The sequence below is a fragment of the Cervus elaphus genome, chromosome 24 (genome assembly GCF_910594005.1).
Source record: "Cervus elaphus chromosome 24, mCerEla1.1, whole genome shotgun sequence".
NCBI classification, from domain to species: domain Eukaryota; kingdom Metazoa; phylum Chordata; class Mammalia; order Artiodactyla; family Cervidae; genus Cervus; species Cervus elaphus.
In genome coordinates this window covers 16,384,599-16,402,896 of record NC_057838.1, presented here as the reverse complement: position 1 = coordinate 16,402,896, position 18,298 = coordinate 16,384,599, and the positions used below count along the sequence as shown (strand labels likewise).

The following is an 18,298-nucleotide window of genomic DNA, read 5'->3' as shown; positions in this document are numbered from 1 at the left end:
AATGAGATGCAACAGAAGTAAAGGCAAGAGGGGGAAAGAAGAGGAGATTTGAAGATGCTGAGCACCTGGCTTTGAAGATAGAAGAAGGGGCCATGTGCCAGGAAGGCACGTAGCCTCTCCAGGCTGGCAAGGGCAAAAGAGTGAATTCTCCCCTAAAGGCTCCAGGAGGAGTACTGTCCTGCTAACACTAGATATTTTGTTGTTTTAAACCCGTAAATCTATGGCAAGTTTTTATAGAAGCAATAGGAAACAGACCCAGACTCCAGCACTGCAAGTGGGCTGCTGCTATTAAAAACAACTGAAAATGTAGAAGTAGCTTTGGAACTGGGCAATGGGATGGAAAAATGCTGCTGACCAGGACAGGAAAGGTCTAGATCACCTTAAAAAGACTATAGGTAAAAATGTGGATATTGATGACTTTGCTAAGGAGGACTTAAATGAAAATGAGGAGTGCAGTTAAGAAAACCTAAATTTTCTTAAAGGATATTTAAGTAGGCTGATTCTTGTTGATCCATGACAGAAAACTACAAAATTCTGAAGAACAATTATCCTTCAATTAAAAAAAAAGAATATTTAAGCAGACTGCTGGTAGAAATGTGAACTTCAGAGGCATTGCAAGCAAGGGGCAAGGACAGGAGGAATGTGACTGAAATTGGAGGGAAGAGGACTCATATATACTGTCATAAAGCTTAACTGACATAGGTCCTTCAAACATGTGGAAAGTGGTCGCTCTAAGTAGTAACTTAAGATACTTAACTAGAGATTCCCAAGCAAATTGTTGAAGGTATGGCTTGGTTTCTTTTTGCTGTTTGTAGTAAGTGTGACAGGAAAGAAAAGATTTGAGGAAAGAAGTTTTAAACAATTGAAGAAAACAAAAGCCAGGACTTGATGATTTTAGAAATCCTCAGCCAATCCAGATGTTTTAAAACCTGTGATTGTAGGACTTCTCAACTCTACAACTATAAGAGAATAAATTTTTGTCATTTTAAGCCACTAAATTTGTGGCATTTGTTACACTGGCAAAAAGAAGCTAACACAGTATTCAAGATGAGAAGGCCCTGGTGGATAAAGAAGACAGTCACTGGCAGGGAAAACATCTGAGAGGCAGGACTCAGCTGGCGACTCTCATGGACGCTGATGCTTCCTGCTGCCCCATTTCCCTCACTTCTGTGGGGCCTGTGACAACTGCAGCTTCAACAAACCAGCCCCAAACGTGGTGACCTACACATCCCAATATATAATCCGTCACAAGTCTAAGGGTCACCTGGCACCTCTGATGGGCTCACCTCTGGGCTGCAGTCAGCTAGGAAGCCTGCTGGGTTCTGGCTGGTCACACTCGGCCCCAACGGAGATGACTTAACTCATCTCCACACTCTCTCCCTCTCCTGGAGGCTGGCCTGGCTTGTTCTCATGGCAGGGGCAGTGCTCCAGTAGAGAACCCAGGAGCATGCAAGGCCACTTGAGGCCAGGACTCCGAACCGATACACCATCCCTTCCGCCTTCCAAAGGAAGCCCTACAGCCCGCCCTGAGCAAAAGGTACAGAAACAGACAGACTCTGCCTCTGAAATGGAGGCATTGCAAAGCCCTGCTAACACAGGTTACAGGAATGGGTGAAAAAATGGACATATCTGTACATCAGTGTAATGCTGTGTTCATGATAGAGACACTGATAATGACTCTTCAAATGGGAGTTAGGCCCAGGAACCTAGATGGATCTGCAAAACTTCAGTTTCTTAAATCATTCAACTAATAGCATGGTGCGGAGCCTGGAGATAGAGGGAAGGAGGGAAAGAGAAAAGAACCAAAAACTGACTCAGTGGTATACCCTTTGATGGCAGAGCCAGAAAAGAGACTACAAAGCTTGGCTTCCCCCTCCAGTGGGGATGAACCACTGAGACGTGGTTTATTACCACTGGGATGGCTTTTTCTGCAATCTCACAAGCACAGAATCGTCCTGATTGTCAATGACATCAGATTTGCAGTAATCATCTTCTGACATATTGACTATAATTCTTAGGTTTACTCTGAATCTATTAAAGCACATTTCTTTTAAAAAGAATGAACCTACATAACCAACTCTTAAACAGAAAAAAAAAAGTATGCAATTAGCCTGAAAGTCAGCCAAAAGAGAGCAAACATTGAAAATAAGGCCCATCACATACACATTACGTTACATTTTTAATTCCTTAGAAACAGTATTGCCCAGTTATCCAGAATAATAAAGACCTGACCAGTACCACAAAATGTTTAACAGAGAAACGTGTGAGACAAGAGGTACTTTTACCCAGAGAAACAGTTTTATGACTCATATCCCCCACTCCCATCAGGAATTCATAAAGAATAACTCAAGATGGGTTGGCTAGATCAATAGAAATAGACAATATTGTAAAGATGCTTAGATTAATCATAGTTTGATTGCTGAGTTCTACCTAAATTGATTCCAGTATTTTTTAAGATTTTTCTAGATTAAAAAAAAAAAAAAAAGATATTTGAAACTTCCCTGGTAGTCCAGTGGTTAAGACTCTGCACTCCCAGTTCAGGGGGCCGGGGTTCAAAAGCTTGTCAGGGAACTAGATCACCACATACCTCAACTAAGAGTTTACATGCTGCAACTAAAGATCGCACACGATGAGATGAAGATCCATACACAGCAACAGAGACCCTGTCTGCCGCTACAAAGACCCTGCACAGCCAAATACATTTAAAAAGTAACACACTTCAAAAAAATTGTTTGGAAGCTGAGCCTAAGCTATTTTAGCCTAATAATATAAATGCTTTCCTTTGTCAGCATTAGACAAGCATGTCACATATGTAAAGCATTTTCATAAAAGCCATGCAATTGAATCTTCACTATCACCCCATGAGGTGGGCACTGCTGTCCCATTCAAAGTGATTCAACAGTTTATGCAAGGCTATGCCACAACCAAGCTCTAAGGTTGGGATTTGATCCGAAATCAAAGGAAGTAATCTTGTTGCAGCTCTTCTTGCCTCCTATGACCTCCTATGTGAAAGTGGAAGTGATAGGCTAAAGAGTAAACCTGGGATACTAAAAGTGAAGGTGTGTACTCACTGGTGATACTCAGATGTGTTCCAGGTCACAGTCATTAATAGGGTTTACCAGATCTCACTGAATCCCTACCTCTCACATGTAGAAGATTTGCCCCCTTTTCCACTTGTGAATGGATGGGATCAAGTGCCTAGATCTGGTCCCTGGCATGAGAGAAGTGAAAGGTGAGTCACATCTGAGGCACGCCTGGTCAAGGAGCAACCAAGTCTTCCTTTGTCTCCAGACCATGTCAGGGATGTTGAACATGCCTGGGGTCTCAAGTGAGGCCAGGAGAGCAGAGAGGGAGCCCTGTTGCCTGGAACAGGTAGGCCCTGAGAGCCAGGACCCAGGCTTTGCTGATCTAAGCCTCTGGCATGTGGGGGCTGCTGGCTACAGCAGCACAGTCTAGCACATCCTCACTGCCACATGTGATGCTCATGCTCCCCAAGAGAAGATGTTCTGTGGCTTGCACCAAATGCATACACTAATCTACTTGCTAAGAGTAACCAACTAACTTCAACATCACAATGAAACACATGGCTGGGGGGGAGGGAGTACAGAAGATGGCAGAGGAATAGGACGGGGAGACCACTTTCTCCCCCAGAAAATCATTGAAGGATCATTTGAACGCTGAGCAAATTCCACAAAACAACTGCTGAACGCTGGCAGAGGACACCAGGCACCCAGAAAGGCAGCCCATTCTCTTTGAAAGCAGGTAGGACAAAATATAAAAGATAAAAAGAGAGACAAGAGTTAGGGACGGAGACCCGTCCCGGGGAGGGGGCCGTGAAGGAGAAGTTTCCAAACAATAGGAAACCCGCTCACTGGCAGGTCTGTGGGGAGTTTTGGAATCTCAGAGGGCAACATAATTAGGAGGGGGGAAAAAAAAAAAGAACCCACAGATTATGTGCCTAGCCACGACTTCCAGTGGAGAGGTAACCTGGATGCTCCAGCCCGACAGCAGCAGCGGGGGCTGAACAGGGAGGCGCAGGTTGCCTGCTTAGTGTGGGGACCAGGCCTCAATGCCCTGAGGACAATCTGAGAGACCTCAAGTGAGATAGCAACCCAAACTGTGGGATAGCCAGAGAGGAAAAAAAGAGAGAGAGAGAGAGAGAACTTTCCCATGACAACATGGCTTGCTCACAGAACAAAGGATTGAGTGAACAGCAGAGGAGAGCTAAGCAGCCTCAGACTGGCCCCTCTGCCCGCCGGAGGCAGAGCGGCAGGTGGGCAACAGCCAGGGCCAGAAGGTGAGGGGCAATCTCGGCCCCAGAGACGTCATCCTCCACCAAACTGTGAGCAGGCTCCCAGTTGCTAACCAAGCCTTCCTGGGATCCTGGATGGTTGACATCCGCCAGAAGGGTCGCAGTCAGAGATCAGCTCCCCCGAGGAGACACACGGCAAACCTGAGACGGTGCTCTTGCGGTGCACTCGGGAAACCGAGGGGCTGGGACGGGGAGATGATAAGATGCTCCGCCCAGCTGGGAGAGTGTGCTAGCCAAGCACCTGGTCACCCGAGCTCCTCGAACCTGGGAAGGGCACAAAACGCAGGCCCAACCGAGCCTGCGCCTTTGTGGGGTACCCGAGAACCTGAATGGCTTAGACCTGGGAAGTGCACGCAACCCAGGGCCTGCTTTAGACAGAGCCCCTGCAGAGCAACCTGGAGCCTGAGCAGTGTAGATGGGGAAAGCACACACGCCGTGAGCGGGGGAAACCCAGTGTGGCCCAGACACTGAGAGCCTGGCTGAGACACTGCGAGCTCCCACACACGCCAATGAGATCTGTCTGCAGGCTTCCTCCCTCCCCACAGCACGACTGAACACGTGAGCCTAAAAAAGTGACCACCACCGCCCCCTTGTGTCAGGGCGGAAATCAGACACTGAAGAGACCTGCAAACAGGGGAAGCCAAAATAAACAAAGAAGAGGGAACCGCTCTGGAAGTGACAGGTGCAACAGATTAAAGCCCTGTAGTTAGCACTGACTACATTAAAAGGGGCCTATAGACCTTGAGAAGACGCATAAGCTGGAACAAGGAACGACCTGAAACTGAACTGACCCCACACTGCCCTCAACAGCTCCAGAGATACAGCTCCTAGATACAGTTTACTATCATTTTTTTTAATTTGTTAATTATTTTTTATTTTTAAGTTCTTTATTACTCCTTTAATTTTCATTTTTATAACCTACTATTACCTTGCCAAAAAAGACCCTATTTTTAAAGCAAATTTCATATATATAAATTTTTTATAATTTTTGAGGTTTTGTTTTGTTAATATTGTATTTTTGAGAGTCTAACCTATACTTTAGATTTTTAATCTTTGTTTTTTGGTTTTTGTTATCAGTTTTGTACCTTTAAGAATCCAGTCTTCAGTATCCATTTTTACTTAGGGGTGTGATTACTGGCTTGATTGCTCTCTCCCTTCTGACTCTCCTTTTTCTCCCCCAGGTCATCTCTATCTCCTCCCTCCCCCTTCTCTTCTCTACCCAACTCTGTGAATCTTTTTGGGTGTTCTGGGCTGTGGAGAACACTTAGGGAACTGATTACTGGCTATATTGGTCTCTCTCCCCCTTTGACTCCCCCTTTTCTCCTCCTGGTCACCTCTATCTCCTTCCTCCCTCCTCTCTTCTCTATGTAACACTGTGAACCTCTCTGAGGGTTCCAGACTGTGGAGAGCACATAGGGAATTGATTACTGGCTAGATTGCTCTCTCCCTTTTCAATTTCTCCTCTTCTCCTGGTCACCTCTATCTCCCTCCTCTTCTCCATGTAACTCTGTGAACCTCTCTGGGTGTCCCTCACTGTGGAGAATCTTTTCATCATTAACCTAGATGTTTTGTCATGGGTGTTGTACAGATGGAGAAGTCTTGAGACTACTGTAAGAATAAGACTGAAAGCCAGAGGCAGGAGGCTTAAACCCAAAACTTGAGAACTCCAGAAAACTCCTGACTCCAGGGAACATTAATCGACAAGAGATCGTCCAAAAGCCTCCATACCTGCACTTAAACCAAGCTCCACCCAAGAGCCAACAAGTTTCAGAGCAAAACATGCCAAGCTAATTCTCTAGCAATGCAGGAATATAACCCTGAGCATTAAAATACAGGCAGCCAAAAGACACCTAACCCATAGACACCTCAAAACTCGCTAATGGACACTACATTGCACTCCAGAGAGAGAAGATCCAGCTCCACCCACCAGAACTGATGCAAGCTTCCCCAACCAGGAAACCTTGACAAGTCACTCGTCCAACCCCACCCACAGGGAGGTACCTCCACAATAAAGAGGAACCACAAACTACCAGCATATAGAAAGGCCACCCCAAAAAAAAAAAAAAGAAAGGCCACCCCAAACACAGCAATCTAAACAAGATGAAAAGGCAGAGAAATACTCAGCAGGTAAAGGAATGTGATAAATGCCCACCAACCCAAACAAAAGAGGAGGAGATAGGGAGTCTACCTGAAAAAGAATTCAGAATAATGATAGTGAAAATGATCCAAAATCTTGAAAACAAAACGGAGTTACAGATAAACAATCTGGAGACAAAGACTGAGGAGATGCAAGAAAAGTTTAACAAGGACCTAGAATAAAAAGAGTCAATCAATAATAAATAATGCAATAACTGAGATCAAAAACACTCTGGAGGGAACCAACAGTAGAATAACTGAGGCAGAAGACAGAAAAGGTGAGGTGGAAGATAGAATGGTGGAAATAAATGAAGCAGAGAGGGAAAAAGGAAAAAAAGAATTAAAAGAAATGAGGGCAACCTCAGAGACCGCTGGGACAATGTCAAATGCCCCAACATTAAAATCACATGAGTTCTAGAAGAAGACAAAAAGAAAGGTCATGAGAAAATACTTGAGGAGATAATAATTGAAAACTTCCCTAAAATGGGGAAGGAAATAGCCACCCAAGTCCAAGAAACCCAGAGAGTCCCAAATAGGATAAATACAAGGCGAAACACCCCAAGATACATATTAATCAAATTAATAAAGATCAAACACAAAGAACAAATATTAAAAGCAGCAAGGGAAAAACAAATAACACACAGGGGATTCCCATAAGGATAACAGCTGATCTTTCAATAGAAACTCTTCAGGCCAGAAGGGAATGGCAGGACATACTTAAAGTGATGAAAGAGAAAAACCTACAACCCAGATTACTGTACCCAGCAAGGATTTCATTCAAATATGAAGGAGAAATTAAAATACAGACAAGCAAAAGCTGAGAGAATTCAGCACCACCAAACCAGCTCTTCAACAAATGCTAAAGGATCTTCTCTAGAAAGGAAACACAGAACAGGTTTATAAACTCAAACCCAAAATAACAAAGTAAATGGCAATGGGATCATACTTATCAATAATTACCTTAAATGTAAATTGGTTGAATGCCCCAACCAAAAGACAAAGACTGGCTGAATGGATACAAAAACAAGACCCCTATATATGCTGTCTACAAGAGACCCACCTCAAAACAAGGGATGCAAACAGACTGAACGTGAAGGGTTGGAAAAAGATATTTCATGCAAATGGAGACCAAAAGAAAGCAGGATTAGCAACACTCATAACAGATAAAATAGGCTTTGAAATAAAGGCCATGAAAAGAGACAAAGAAGGACACTACATAATGATCAAAGGATCAATCCAAGAAGAAGATATAACAATTATAAATCTATATGCACCCAACATAGGAGTACTGCAACATGTAAGGAGAATGCTAACAAGTATGAAAAGGGAAACAGTAACACAATGACAGTGGGAGACTTTAATGCCACACTCACACCTATGGTAGATCAACTAAACAGAAAAATTAGCAAGGAAACACAAACTTTAAATGATACAATGGACCAGTTACATTGAATTAATATCTATAGGACATTTCAACCCAAAACAATGAATTTCACCTTTTTCTCAAGTGCACACGGAACCTTCTCCAAGATAGGTCATATCCTGGGCCATAAATCTAGCCTTGGTAAGTTCAAAAAAAATGAACTCATCCAAGCATCTTTTCTGATCACAATGCAGTAAGATTAGAGTCTACTATTCCAGTACTCTTGCCTGGAAAATCCCATGGATGGAGAAGCATGGTAGGTTACAGTCCACGGGGTCGCAAAGAGTCGGACACGACTGAGCAACTTCACTCACTCACTCACTCACTCACAGGAAAAAAAAGAACTATTAAAAATACAAACATATGGAAGCTAAACAACACACTTCTGAATAACCAGCAAATCACATACAAAATCAAAAAAGAAATCAAAATATGCATAGAAACAAATGAAAATGAAAACACAACAACCCAAAACCTATGGGATTCAGTAAAAGCAGTGCTAAGGGGAAGGTTCATAGCAATACAAGCTTACCTCAAGAAACAAGAGAAAAATCAAATAAATAACCTAACTCTACATGTAAAGCTACTAGAAAAAGAAGAAATGAAGAACCCCAGAGTTGGTAGAAGGAAAGAAATTATGAAAACTAGGGCAGAAATAAATGAAAAAGAAACAAAGGAGACCACAGCAAAACTCCACAAAGCTAAAAGCTGGTTCTTTGAGAAGATAAATAACACTGACAAACCATTAGACAGATTCATCAAGAAAAAAAGGGAGAAGAATCAAATCAACAAAATTAGAAATGAAAACGGAGAAATCACAACAGACAACACAGAAATCCAAAGGATCATAAGAGACTACTATCAGCATCTATACGCCAGTAAAATGGACAACTTGGAAGAAATGGACAAATTCTTAGAAAAGTATAACTTTCCAAAACTGAACCAGGAAGAAATAGAAAATCTGAACAGACCCATCACAAGCACGGAAATCAAAACTGTAATCAGAAATCTTTCAACAAACAAAAGCCCAGGACCAGAGAGCTTCATAGCTGAATTCTACCAAAAATTTAGAGAAGAGCTAACACTTGTCCTACTCAAACTCTTCCATAAAATTGCAGAGGAAGGTAAACTTCCAAACTCATTCTATGAGGCCACCATCACCCTAATGCCAAAACCAGGCAAAGATGCCACAAAAAAAAGAAAACTACAGGCCAATATCACTGATGAACATAACACAAAAATCCTTAACAAAATTCTAGCACACAGAATCCAACAACATATTAAAAAGATCATACATCATGACCAAGTGGGCTTTATCCCAGGGATGTAAGGATTCTTCAACAATGCAAATCAATCAATGTGATACACCACATTAACAAATTGAAAGATAAAAACCATATGATATCTCAATAGATGCAGAGAAAGCCTTTGACAAAATTCAACATCCATTTATGACAAAAACCCTCCAGAGAGCAGGCACAGAAGGAATATACCTCAACATAATAAAAGCCATATATGATAAACCCACAACAAACATTATCCTTAATGGTGAAAAATTGAAAGCATTTCCCCTAAAGCCAGGAACAAGACAAGGATGCCCACTCTCACCACTACTACTCAACATAGTTTTGGTAGTTTTAGCCACAGCAATCAGAGAAAAAAAAGAAATAAAAGGAATCCAGACTAGAAAAGAAGTAAAACTCTCACTGTTTGCAGATGACATGATCCTCTACATAGAAAACCCTAAAGACTCCACCAGAAAATTGCTAGAGCTAATCAATGAACATAGTAAAGCTGCAGGATATAAAATTAACACACAGAAATCCCTTGCATTCCTATACACTAACAATGAGAGAACAGAAAGAGAAATTAAGGAAACAATTCCATTCACCATTGCAATGAAAACAATAAAATACTTAGGAATAAATCTACCTAAAGAAACAAAAGACCTATATATAGAAAACTATAAAACACTGATGAAAGAAATCAAAGATGACACAAATAGATGGAGAAATACACCATGTTCAGGGATCAAAATAATGAATATAGTGAAAATGAGTATACTACCCAAAGCAATCTATAGATTCAAGGCAATCCCTATCAAGCTACCAATGGTATTTTTCAGAGAACTAGAACAAATAATTTCACAATTTGTATGGAAATACAAAAGACCTCGAATAGCTAAAGCAATCTTGAGAAGGAAGAATGGAACTGGAGGAACCAACCTGCCTGACTGCAGACTATACTACAAAGCTACAGTCATCAAGATTGTATGGTACTGGCATAAAGACAGAAAAATATATCAATGGAACAAAATAGAAAACCCAGAGATAAATCCATGCACCTATGGACACCTAATCTTTGACAAAGGAGTCAAGAATATACAATGGAGTAAAGATCATCTCTTTGGCAAGTGGTGCTGGGAAAACTGGTCAACCACTTGTAAAAGAATGAAACTAGAACACTTTCTAACACCATACACAAAAAAAAACAACTCAAAACGGATTAAAGATCTAAATGTAAGACCAGAAACTATAAAACTCCTGGAGGAAAACAGGCAAAACACTCTCTGACATAAATCACAGCAAGATCCTCTATGACTCACCTCCCAGAGTAATGGAAATAAAAGCAAAAATAAACAAATGGGACCTAATCAAACTTAAACGCTTTTGCGCAATGAAGGAAACTATAAGCAAGGTGAAAAGACAGCCTTCAGAATGGGAGAAAATAATAGCAAATGAAGCAAGTGACAAAGAATTAATCTCAAAGATACAGAAGAAGCTCCTGCAGCTCAATTCCAGAAAAATAAACGAACCAATAAAAAAATGGGCCAAAGAACTAAACAGACATTTCTCCAAAGAAGACATATAGATGGCTAACAAACACATGACAAGATGCTCAATATCACTCATTATCAAAGAAATGCAAATCAAAACCACAATGAGGTACCATTTCACGCCAGTCAGAATGGCTGCTATCCAAAAGTCTACAAGCAATAAATGCTGGAGAGGGTGTGGAGAAAAGGGAACCCTTTTACACTGTTTGTGGGGATGAAAACTAGTACAGCCACTATGGAGAACAGCGTGGAGATTCCTTAAAAAACTGGAAATAGAACTGCCATACGACTCAGCAATCCCTCTGCTGGGCATACACACCGAGGAAACCAGAATTGAAAGAGATGCATGTACTCCAATGTTCATCGCGGCACTGTTTACAACAGCCAGGACATGGAAGCAACCTAGGTGTCCATCGGCAGAAGAATGGATAAGAAAGCTGTGGTACATATACACAATGGAATATTACCCAGATGTTAAAAAGAATGCATTTGAATCAGTTCTAATAAGGTGGATTAAACTGGAGCCTATTATACAGAGTGAAGTAAGTCAGAAAGAAAAACACCAATACAGTATATTAACACATATATATGGAATTTAGAAAGATGGTAATGATGACCCTATATGCGAGACAGCAAAAGAGACACAGATGTAAAGAACAGGCTTTTGAACTCTGTGGGAGAAGGTGAGGGTGGGATGACTTGAGAGAGTAGCATTGAACCATGTATATTATCATATGTGAAATAGATCACCAGTCCAGGTTTGATACATGAGACAGGGTGCTCAGGGCTGGTGCACTGGGATGACCCTGAGGGATGGGATGGTGAGGGAGGTGGGAGGAGGGTTCAGGATGGAGAACACATGTGCACCCGTGGTTGATTCATGTTAATGGATGGCAAAAGCCACTACAATACTGTAAAGTAATTAGCCTCCAATTAAAATAAATACATTAAAAACAAAACAAAACAAAACAAAACACAGGGCTAACTTAACCAGATATGAACAGAACTGACCTATGCATGAATGAAATAAGAGGTCATTTCCCGGTAATAAAAGAAGTATAATAAAAAAAAAAAAATGCAGTCTTAACCACTGAATTGTAGGGAAGCCTCCACTATAAGATACTTTATATTACCTTTTAAAATATTAATAGTGAAGTTGCGGGTATTTTTTAAAAATCTCTAATTTGTCACAGACCAATATGTGATCTCGCCATGTGAGTTCATGTGATTCCACTATTTTTTAGCTACTGACCATCTGTGATCCTCTCTGTGAATTTGCAAATTATTTGGTGACATGTACATGGTTAAACTTCTCTAGAAGTTTCTAAAAGCTCACTTTCAATTTCTATACCTAAGTCATCTCAGACCAGTGGTACTTTGGCAGTTCATATAACCATGCTTTTAGTAGCCTTGCTTAACATAACAAAATTTCTTTGATTTGTGTTTAAAGTGAGCTTTACATTTGTAAAACCAGAAATTCAGAATTTTCCATAATTGGCTTAAAAAAAAAAAAACTTGACTTAAGGAAACTGCTAAATAATATTGGGTAGAAATAAGATGCACAGTGTGAAGAGCATTAGTAGGACTTTGATGAAGAAATGAGCAATCTGGGTTCTGTGGATCAGAAACATTTCCTTAGCCAAACTTACTAAGTGTTCTACAAGTTCCTAATGGAAAAGAATTGATTGTGAATACCAAGACATTTTGTATATTCTAGTTCATTGCATAGAAATCATTCCTAGAGACAGAGTAAACTATATATAGTTTCCACTCCCTAGAGAAGGTCTGGTGTTATTGGGTAATCATTTTTTAGTTGGAAAAAAAAAAAAAAACAATTGCAGTATTGGGTAGCTTAGAAAACTTGAATAGATAAATCTGGATTCAAGACTGATAACTCTTATGAGAATTCTAGTTCCCAGTCTGAGCAGATGGAGCAAAAGCAACTTAAGATAAAAAGGTGCCTTCACATAGTTTACTCCTATCTGAGCATTCTACACATTAGAATTTTTATTTAAAACCCGTGTGTATGTATATACATACACAACATACAAATATTACATCTCTGTATATACACCACTGTTTCTCAACCATGGCACTAAATTATGTAACAATGTAGGCCCATAAGCCGTGCTGTGGGGACTGTTCTGGGCATGACAGAATGTTTATTGATTATTATTATTATTTGGGCTGTGATGTGAAGCATGCAGGATTTAGTTCCCCATCAGGGATTGAACCTGCACTCCCTGCATTGGAAACACAGAATTTTAACCACTGGACCACAGGTAAGTCTCCATTATAAGATGTTTAGAAGCATCCATGGTCTCTACCCACTAGATACTGTAATATGGCCCCAGTTCTGACAAATAAAAGCATCTTTGGATACTGCCAAGTGCCTCATGGGGGAAAAGTAGTCCCTGATTGAGAATCAGTGATATATACTATGTACATATCTGTTTTAAGCTATTCAGACTGTTACAACAAAATATCATGATGGAATAGCTTATAAAGAACAGGAATTTATTTCTTACAGTTCTCAAGGCCAGAGTCCAAGCTCAAGGTGCCAGCACAGTCATGTTTTCCATGAGGGCCCTGGCTCACAGCCTTCTCGTTGTGCCCCTCTTGTTGGGGAAGGGCCGAGGGAATCTGTCTGGAGCATCTTTTACAAGGGTACTAATCCCAATCAGGACTCCACCCTCGTGACCCGAGCACTTCCCAAATGCCCACCTCCTGACATCATTATTCTGAGGGTTAGGATTTCAATACATGAATTGAGGAAGGGAGGGATGGCACAAATATTCAGTCCATAGCAATATTTTTCAACAAATAATCTTAATTTCTTGGGGAAACATGAATGAATCCATCATAATTCATTAAAAAAAGCAAGCTGATGCATTCTTTTCATGAAAGCAGCATGGGACAAAGTGTTAAGAAATGCATCACTTAGTCAACTTTTTATGAAAGTGATTTAAAGATACTTAAAATCATGTCCTGATTGGGTTTTAAACATACTGTATCAGATACTTGTCTCTGTGAGGCCAAAGTTTAAAATATCAACCAAAAGTAAATGTTAGATATAAAATACTCCCATTATTTGAAGCGGTTAGGAAGGAAAAAATAATGTGGAGACATGTGGGTTCTGCATGTACATTCCAGTCTGTGGGAGGACCAGTCAGAAGACATTCTTTCACTTTCCTCCCAGGACTGGAGGATCCAGCTGGTGTAACCTGCCTCACCCTCATGGAACAGGGAGGATTCCGTCTAGTCAGGGTTTTGGCAGAGTCCTGGCAGCCTTGTCTGTGGGCAGGCGGCCTCCTCACATTTCTGTTACTTTATCCTTGAGAAAGTTGCCATGGAGACTGGCACGGAGATGGCAGTCAGCCAGGCAGAGAGAGGCAGAGTTTCAAGTTGAAAGAAACAAACATGCTCACACACATTCATGCTCCCAAAATACAACCTTGTGTGTACATAACCAACTTTAAAAAAGAACAGGTGGTGTCATCACCTGTTTGGGTAAATGGTTTAACCATTGTTTCTTTTCTAATTTGCCCTAAAAAGCAACTCCAGCTAAGACCAGTTAATTAAGTAGGAAAATAGTACCTATTAAAAGTAATCCATCACAGCTCAAGAACAGCCAGCTAGTGGGCATGTGATGCCAAAATCCATTTGCTTGGGAAAAAAGAATCATAAGAAGGAAAAGTGATGACACAGTAAATGAAAAGTGCATACTTCTTTTGGTGAAAACAAATGTGATTTGGTCAAATTAAATATTATGAAAAACAGTCCAACATTTTTTACCTGCACATACAAAATATAAAAGGAACATAAGACTTTGCAGGTTTAGTTTCTAATTTTGGAAGAACAGCTGGGTGTCATCACCTGTTTGGGTAAATGGTTTAACCATTGTTTCTTTTCTAATTTGCCCTAAAAAACAACTCCAGCTAAGACCAGTTAATTAAGTAGGAAAATAGTACCTATTAAAAGTAATCCATCACAGCTCAAGAACAGCCAGCTAGTGGGCATGTGATGCCAAAATCCATTTGCTTGGGAAAAAAGAATCATAAGAAGGAAAAGTGATGACACAGTAAATGAAAAGTGCATACTTCTTTTGGTGAAAACAAATGTGATTTGGTCAAATTAAATATTATGAAAAACAGTCCAACATTTTTTACCTGCACATACAAAATATAAAAGGAACATAAGACTTTGCAGGTTTAGTTTCTAATTTTGGAAGAACAGCTGAATGAAGATTATCATTAGCATTCTTCACAGCCTCAGATTTTATCCAATTTACGTTGTTTGGAGCACTTTGCACTACAACCTTTGACTCAAGGTATTTTGTCAAAAGTGATGAGAAAATCCTGAAGGATGTCTGAATTGGTGAGAGGTGCATGCAGGAAAAGTCCTAAGTCCTTCAGAATACCCTAAAAGAACATCAGAAACTTACATGCTATGTATACACAAATCACTTATTTGGAAAGTGAATCTCTTGTAAGCCAAATACACATAAGAAAATCAGAGTTTCTATCAATATACGTTTTTATTCCCAGCATAAAGACATGCATATAAACAATATGCAGGGAAGCATCTCTGTAACTCAGATTATTGGACTGATGATGGTGCAAACAAGCCATCAAGGAGAAAGAAAAAACACGAGAAAAAAAAATTTTAAGATGAAACTTTCCTTTCTGTTTCTTATGAAAGTGGTGTAGACTTTTCAAAGGCTGGTGGCATCTATGCATGACCAACTAACTCAGAGAGATAACTTGACAACTGTGAACTCTTTTCCTCTCTCCCCTAAGCACACATTCTCTTGGACATATTGCCACACGGGCTCCTGTGTTACCCCAACAAGCTAACCTAAAGCAGTTCACTTAAGGTTTAGGCTGAGGTTTTGTTTTCCAAGTTTGGGAAACACTGCAACATCTTACTCCAGAATAATTGCATATGTATCAAAATTTAGTGTCAATGACCAAACATGTCTGGATTTTACAGAGAAACAACACCTGCTGAAATTGCCAAGAGACTATACAGTCATTCAAGTTGACGAGCATCATGCTGATACCCTTCACATCAGTTTGTGGTCCACATGTCAGCAACATCAGCCGTCCACTCGATTTCCTGGTCCCCTTGCCTGATGAGCAACAGAGCAAAAGGCAGAAGTCTGTCTAGACAAAAGTAATTTACCCAAACCATCTCCTCTGTAAGCCACAGAAAGAAATACCACTATTTCCATGGTCACACACATGTGACCATGGAAACTGACAGTAATTAACATGAAATTTCACCATCACATTAATGGCAATGCAATGCTTGAATGAAAATCAATTCATTGATTTTGACTGAAAGGGAATCAATTAAAATCAGTTTTCATTTTAAGGCAAAGGGCATACTCTGAAATAAATGAGAGTTGGGTTTTTATTAGCAAATGAGAAAGTGAGTCCTCACGCTGTGACACAACTCTGTACTGAACTACAACACATTTATGGTACATCAATCTTTCAGAATTCTCACAAAGACATCTTGATAAACTTGTTTAAAAGCTGAACTAAAACCTCCCCCACCCTCTACACATACTCCTGCAATGTTTTGGCATTATGTTCAGCAGAAATGAAGGCAAGAATGTTCAACAAGAGCTATGACTTATAATTTCTTGCAGATGAAAGGAGTAGTGCGCTTTTCAGTCTCCACTAACACATCACTCTTCCACATTCCTTTGATTAAAAGATTTGCAAGTAAAAAGCTTATGAAGTTAGTTTAAAGGTATGCTGGGGAAAATACAAAATAAAAAATAGTGATTTTCTTAAAGAGTTGCAATTATACAGAGGGTAAATTTCCTCCATTGAGAGAAGGCAAAAAGCAAACAGATGGACACTCTACCACAAATTATTTTGTTTATATAAATAAAAGAAATTTCTTCTCTAAGCACTATTAAGCCTAGAGTCATTTCTAACATGCATGATTCTGTTGATAACCTTGGAGGGCAGAGATCAGATTCTGGTTTTGTGTTTAGTCATTCTACTCACCCTCCTATCTGCTCCATTTTTAAGCATTTCTCGATATTCTAGGGACTTCCCTCCTTCTGCCACCTTCACCCCATCTCTTGAAACCAGCCCAAAGTCTTCTCTCACCAGGCAGTGTCCTACTATGCTTCTCTGGCTATGAAAACTGACCTGTTCTGTGTTCCACTCCTCTATTACCTCAGACGGTGTTTCCTTGTGTGAAAACCTGATCTACATGCATCCTGCGTGTGCCACGTCACTTCAGTCGTGTCTGACTCTGCAACCCTATGGACTGGAGCCCTCTGGGCTCCTCTGTCCATGGGATTCTCTGGACAAGAACACTGGAGTGGATGAGTGCATTTAGCAATAGGTGATCTGCTGTTTGGGGCTCACAGCCCCACCTAGCACAGTAGACAGTGCCCCGGGTTCACTGATAATGCTAATTAGAAGAAAAATATGAACTTTGGGGCCACAAAAATGCTTATCATATAGCAGTACATCTGTCTTTTCACCAACGAAGTCCTAAAAGACAATTTAAAATATGTTTTTACAGAGAAAGGGGCCATGAAAGTCCTAACGTGGAAATGCTGCTGTCCAGTGACTTATGCTCTGGATAGCACTTCCCATGTATTACTTTCTTTATTTTCTGCTACCCATTTCTAATTCTTTTGGGATAACATTTATGTGATGTGAACTTGCCTCAAAAAGAAAAAAAAAAATCATGAAGCAAGGATCAGATGAGCTACTTTCTAATAACAACCTGAGAATAATCAAACTAAAAATCTAACCTTCACAGAAATGGAGGGATGGTTATAGGTCTAAGGTAGGACCCTGGTTCATGATGACAAAGATGATGTGATGAGTCACATTTGCAACATGAAGTTTTTTCATGAGCTTTATTTCATGTATAATGAGAAGATATGTCTTTTTTAAAGTATCTCCCATGATAGTGAGTGGTGCAGCTCTTGCACCCTTTAGGACCAATTTCCTGTACTTACCCTCATAAAGTCTAGGATTACTGTAACATTTTAGTACTGTTTTAGGAGGCAGAGCAATGAGACTGCATGAGAATGATCTCATGTTTAAAGATTTTTGTAAACCATGTTACATAAGAACGCTGAAGAAACCTGGAAATTCAACTCGTCAATCTGTCCTCTTATGTGACAAATGACACACAGCTCTGAAGTACAAAGGAATTCAATAATAATAAAGCAAAAAGGAAATCAGAGGACACGGGTAAATATGAATATATACTTTTATCATTAAACATAGCTCATATGAGTCATCATAAGCAGCAGAAACCCACCCTATACTATAGAAAGGATAGGAGAATTATCAGCTCACAGACTCGGGGCTGGGGGCACAAAAATCAAAGCCCAGGAGGGAACATATACAAATGACTTTGAGAACCACTAAAGCCAAGGACTCGAATGCCTCCAGGATTTATGATTTGCTTATTTTCTCTGCTCCTCTATGTGTAAAGGGGGCTCATACAAAGAAAGTAAATGGTGGACTTCAGATTTTAAAGTTCTTTTAATCACTCCTCTACACAGAATATTTTTTACAGTGGAAATTGTGACTGAAAATAGGCA

General features: G+C 40.3%; 1 protein-coding gene across 3 annotated transcripts in view; it reads right to left on the bottom strand.

Annotated features, from left to right (window-relative positions):
- Positions 1-16,772, bottom strand: part of RBMS3 (RNA binding motif single stranded interacting protein 3) — a 1,032,337-nt gene extending 1,015,565 nt beyond the window's left edge. For all 3 annotated transcript variants that reach the window (XM_043885913.1, XM_043885914.1, XM_043885915.1), the window contains exon 1: positions 16,731-16,772. In XM_043885913.1, coding sequence (XP_043741848.1) covers positions 16,731-16,757 — 27 coding nt within the window. In that variant the 5' untranslated portion in view covers positions 16,758-16,772. The remainder of the gene's footprint in view (positions 1-16,730) is intronic.
- Positions 16,773-18,298: the final 1,526 nt, after the last annotated feature.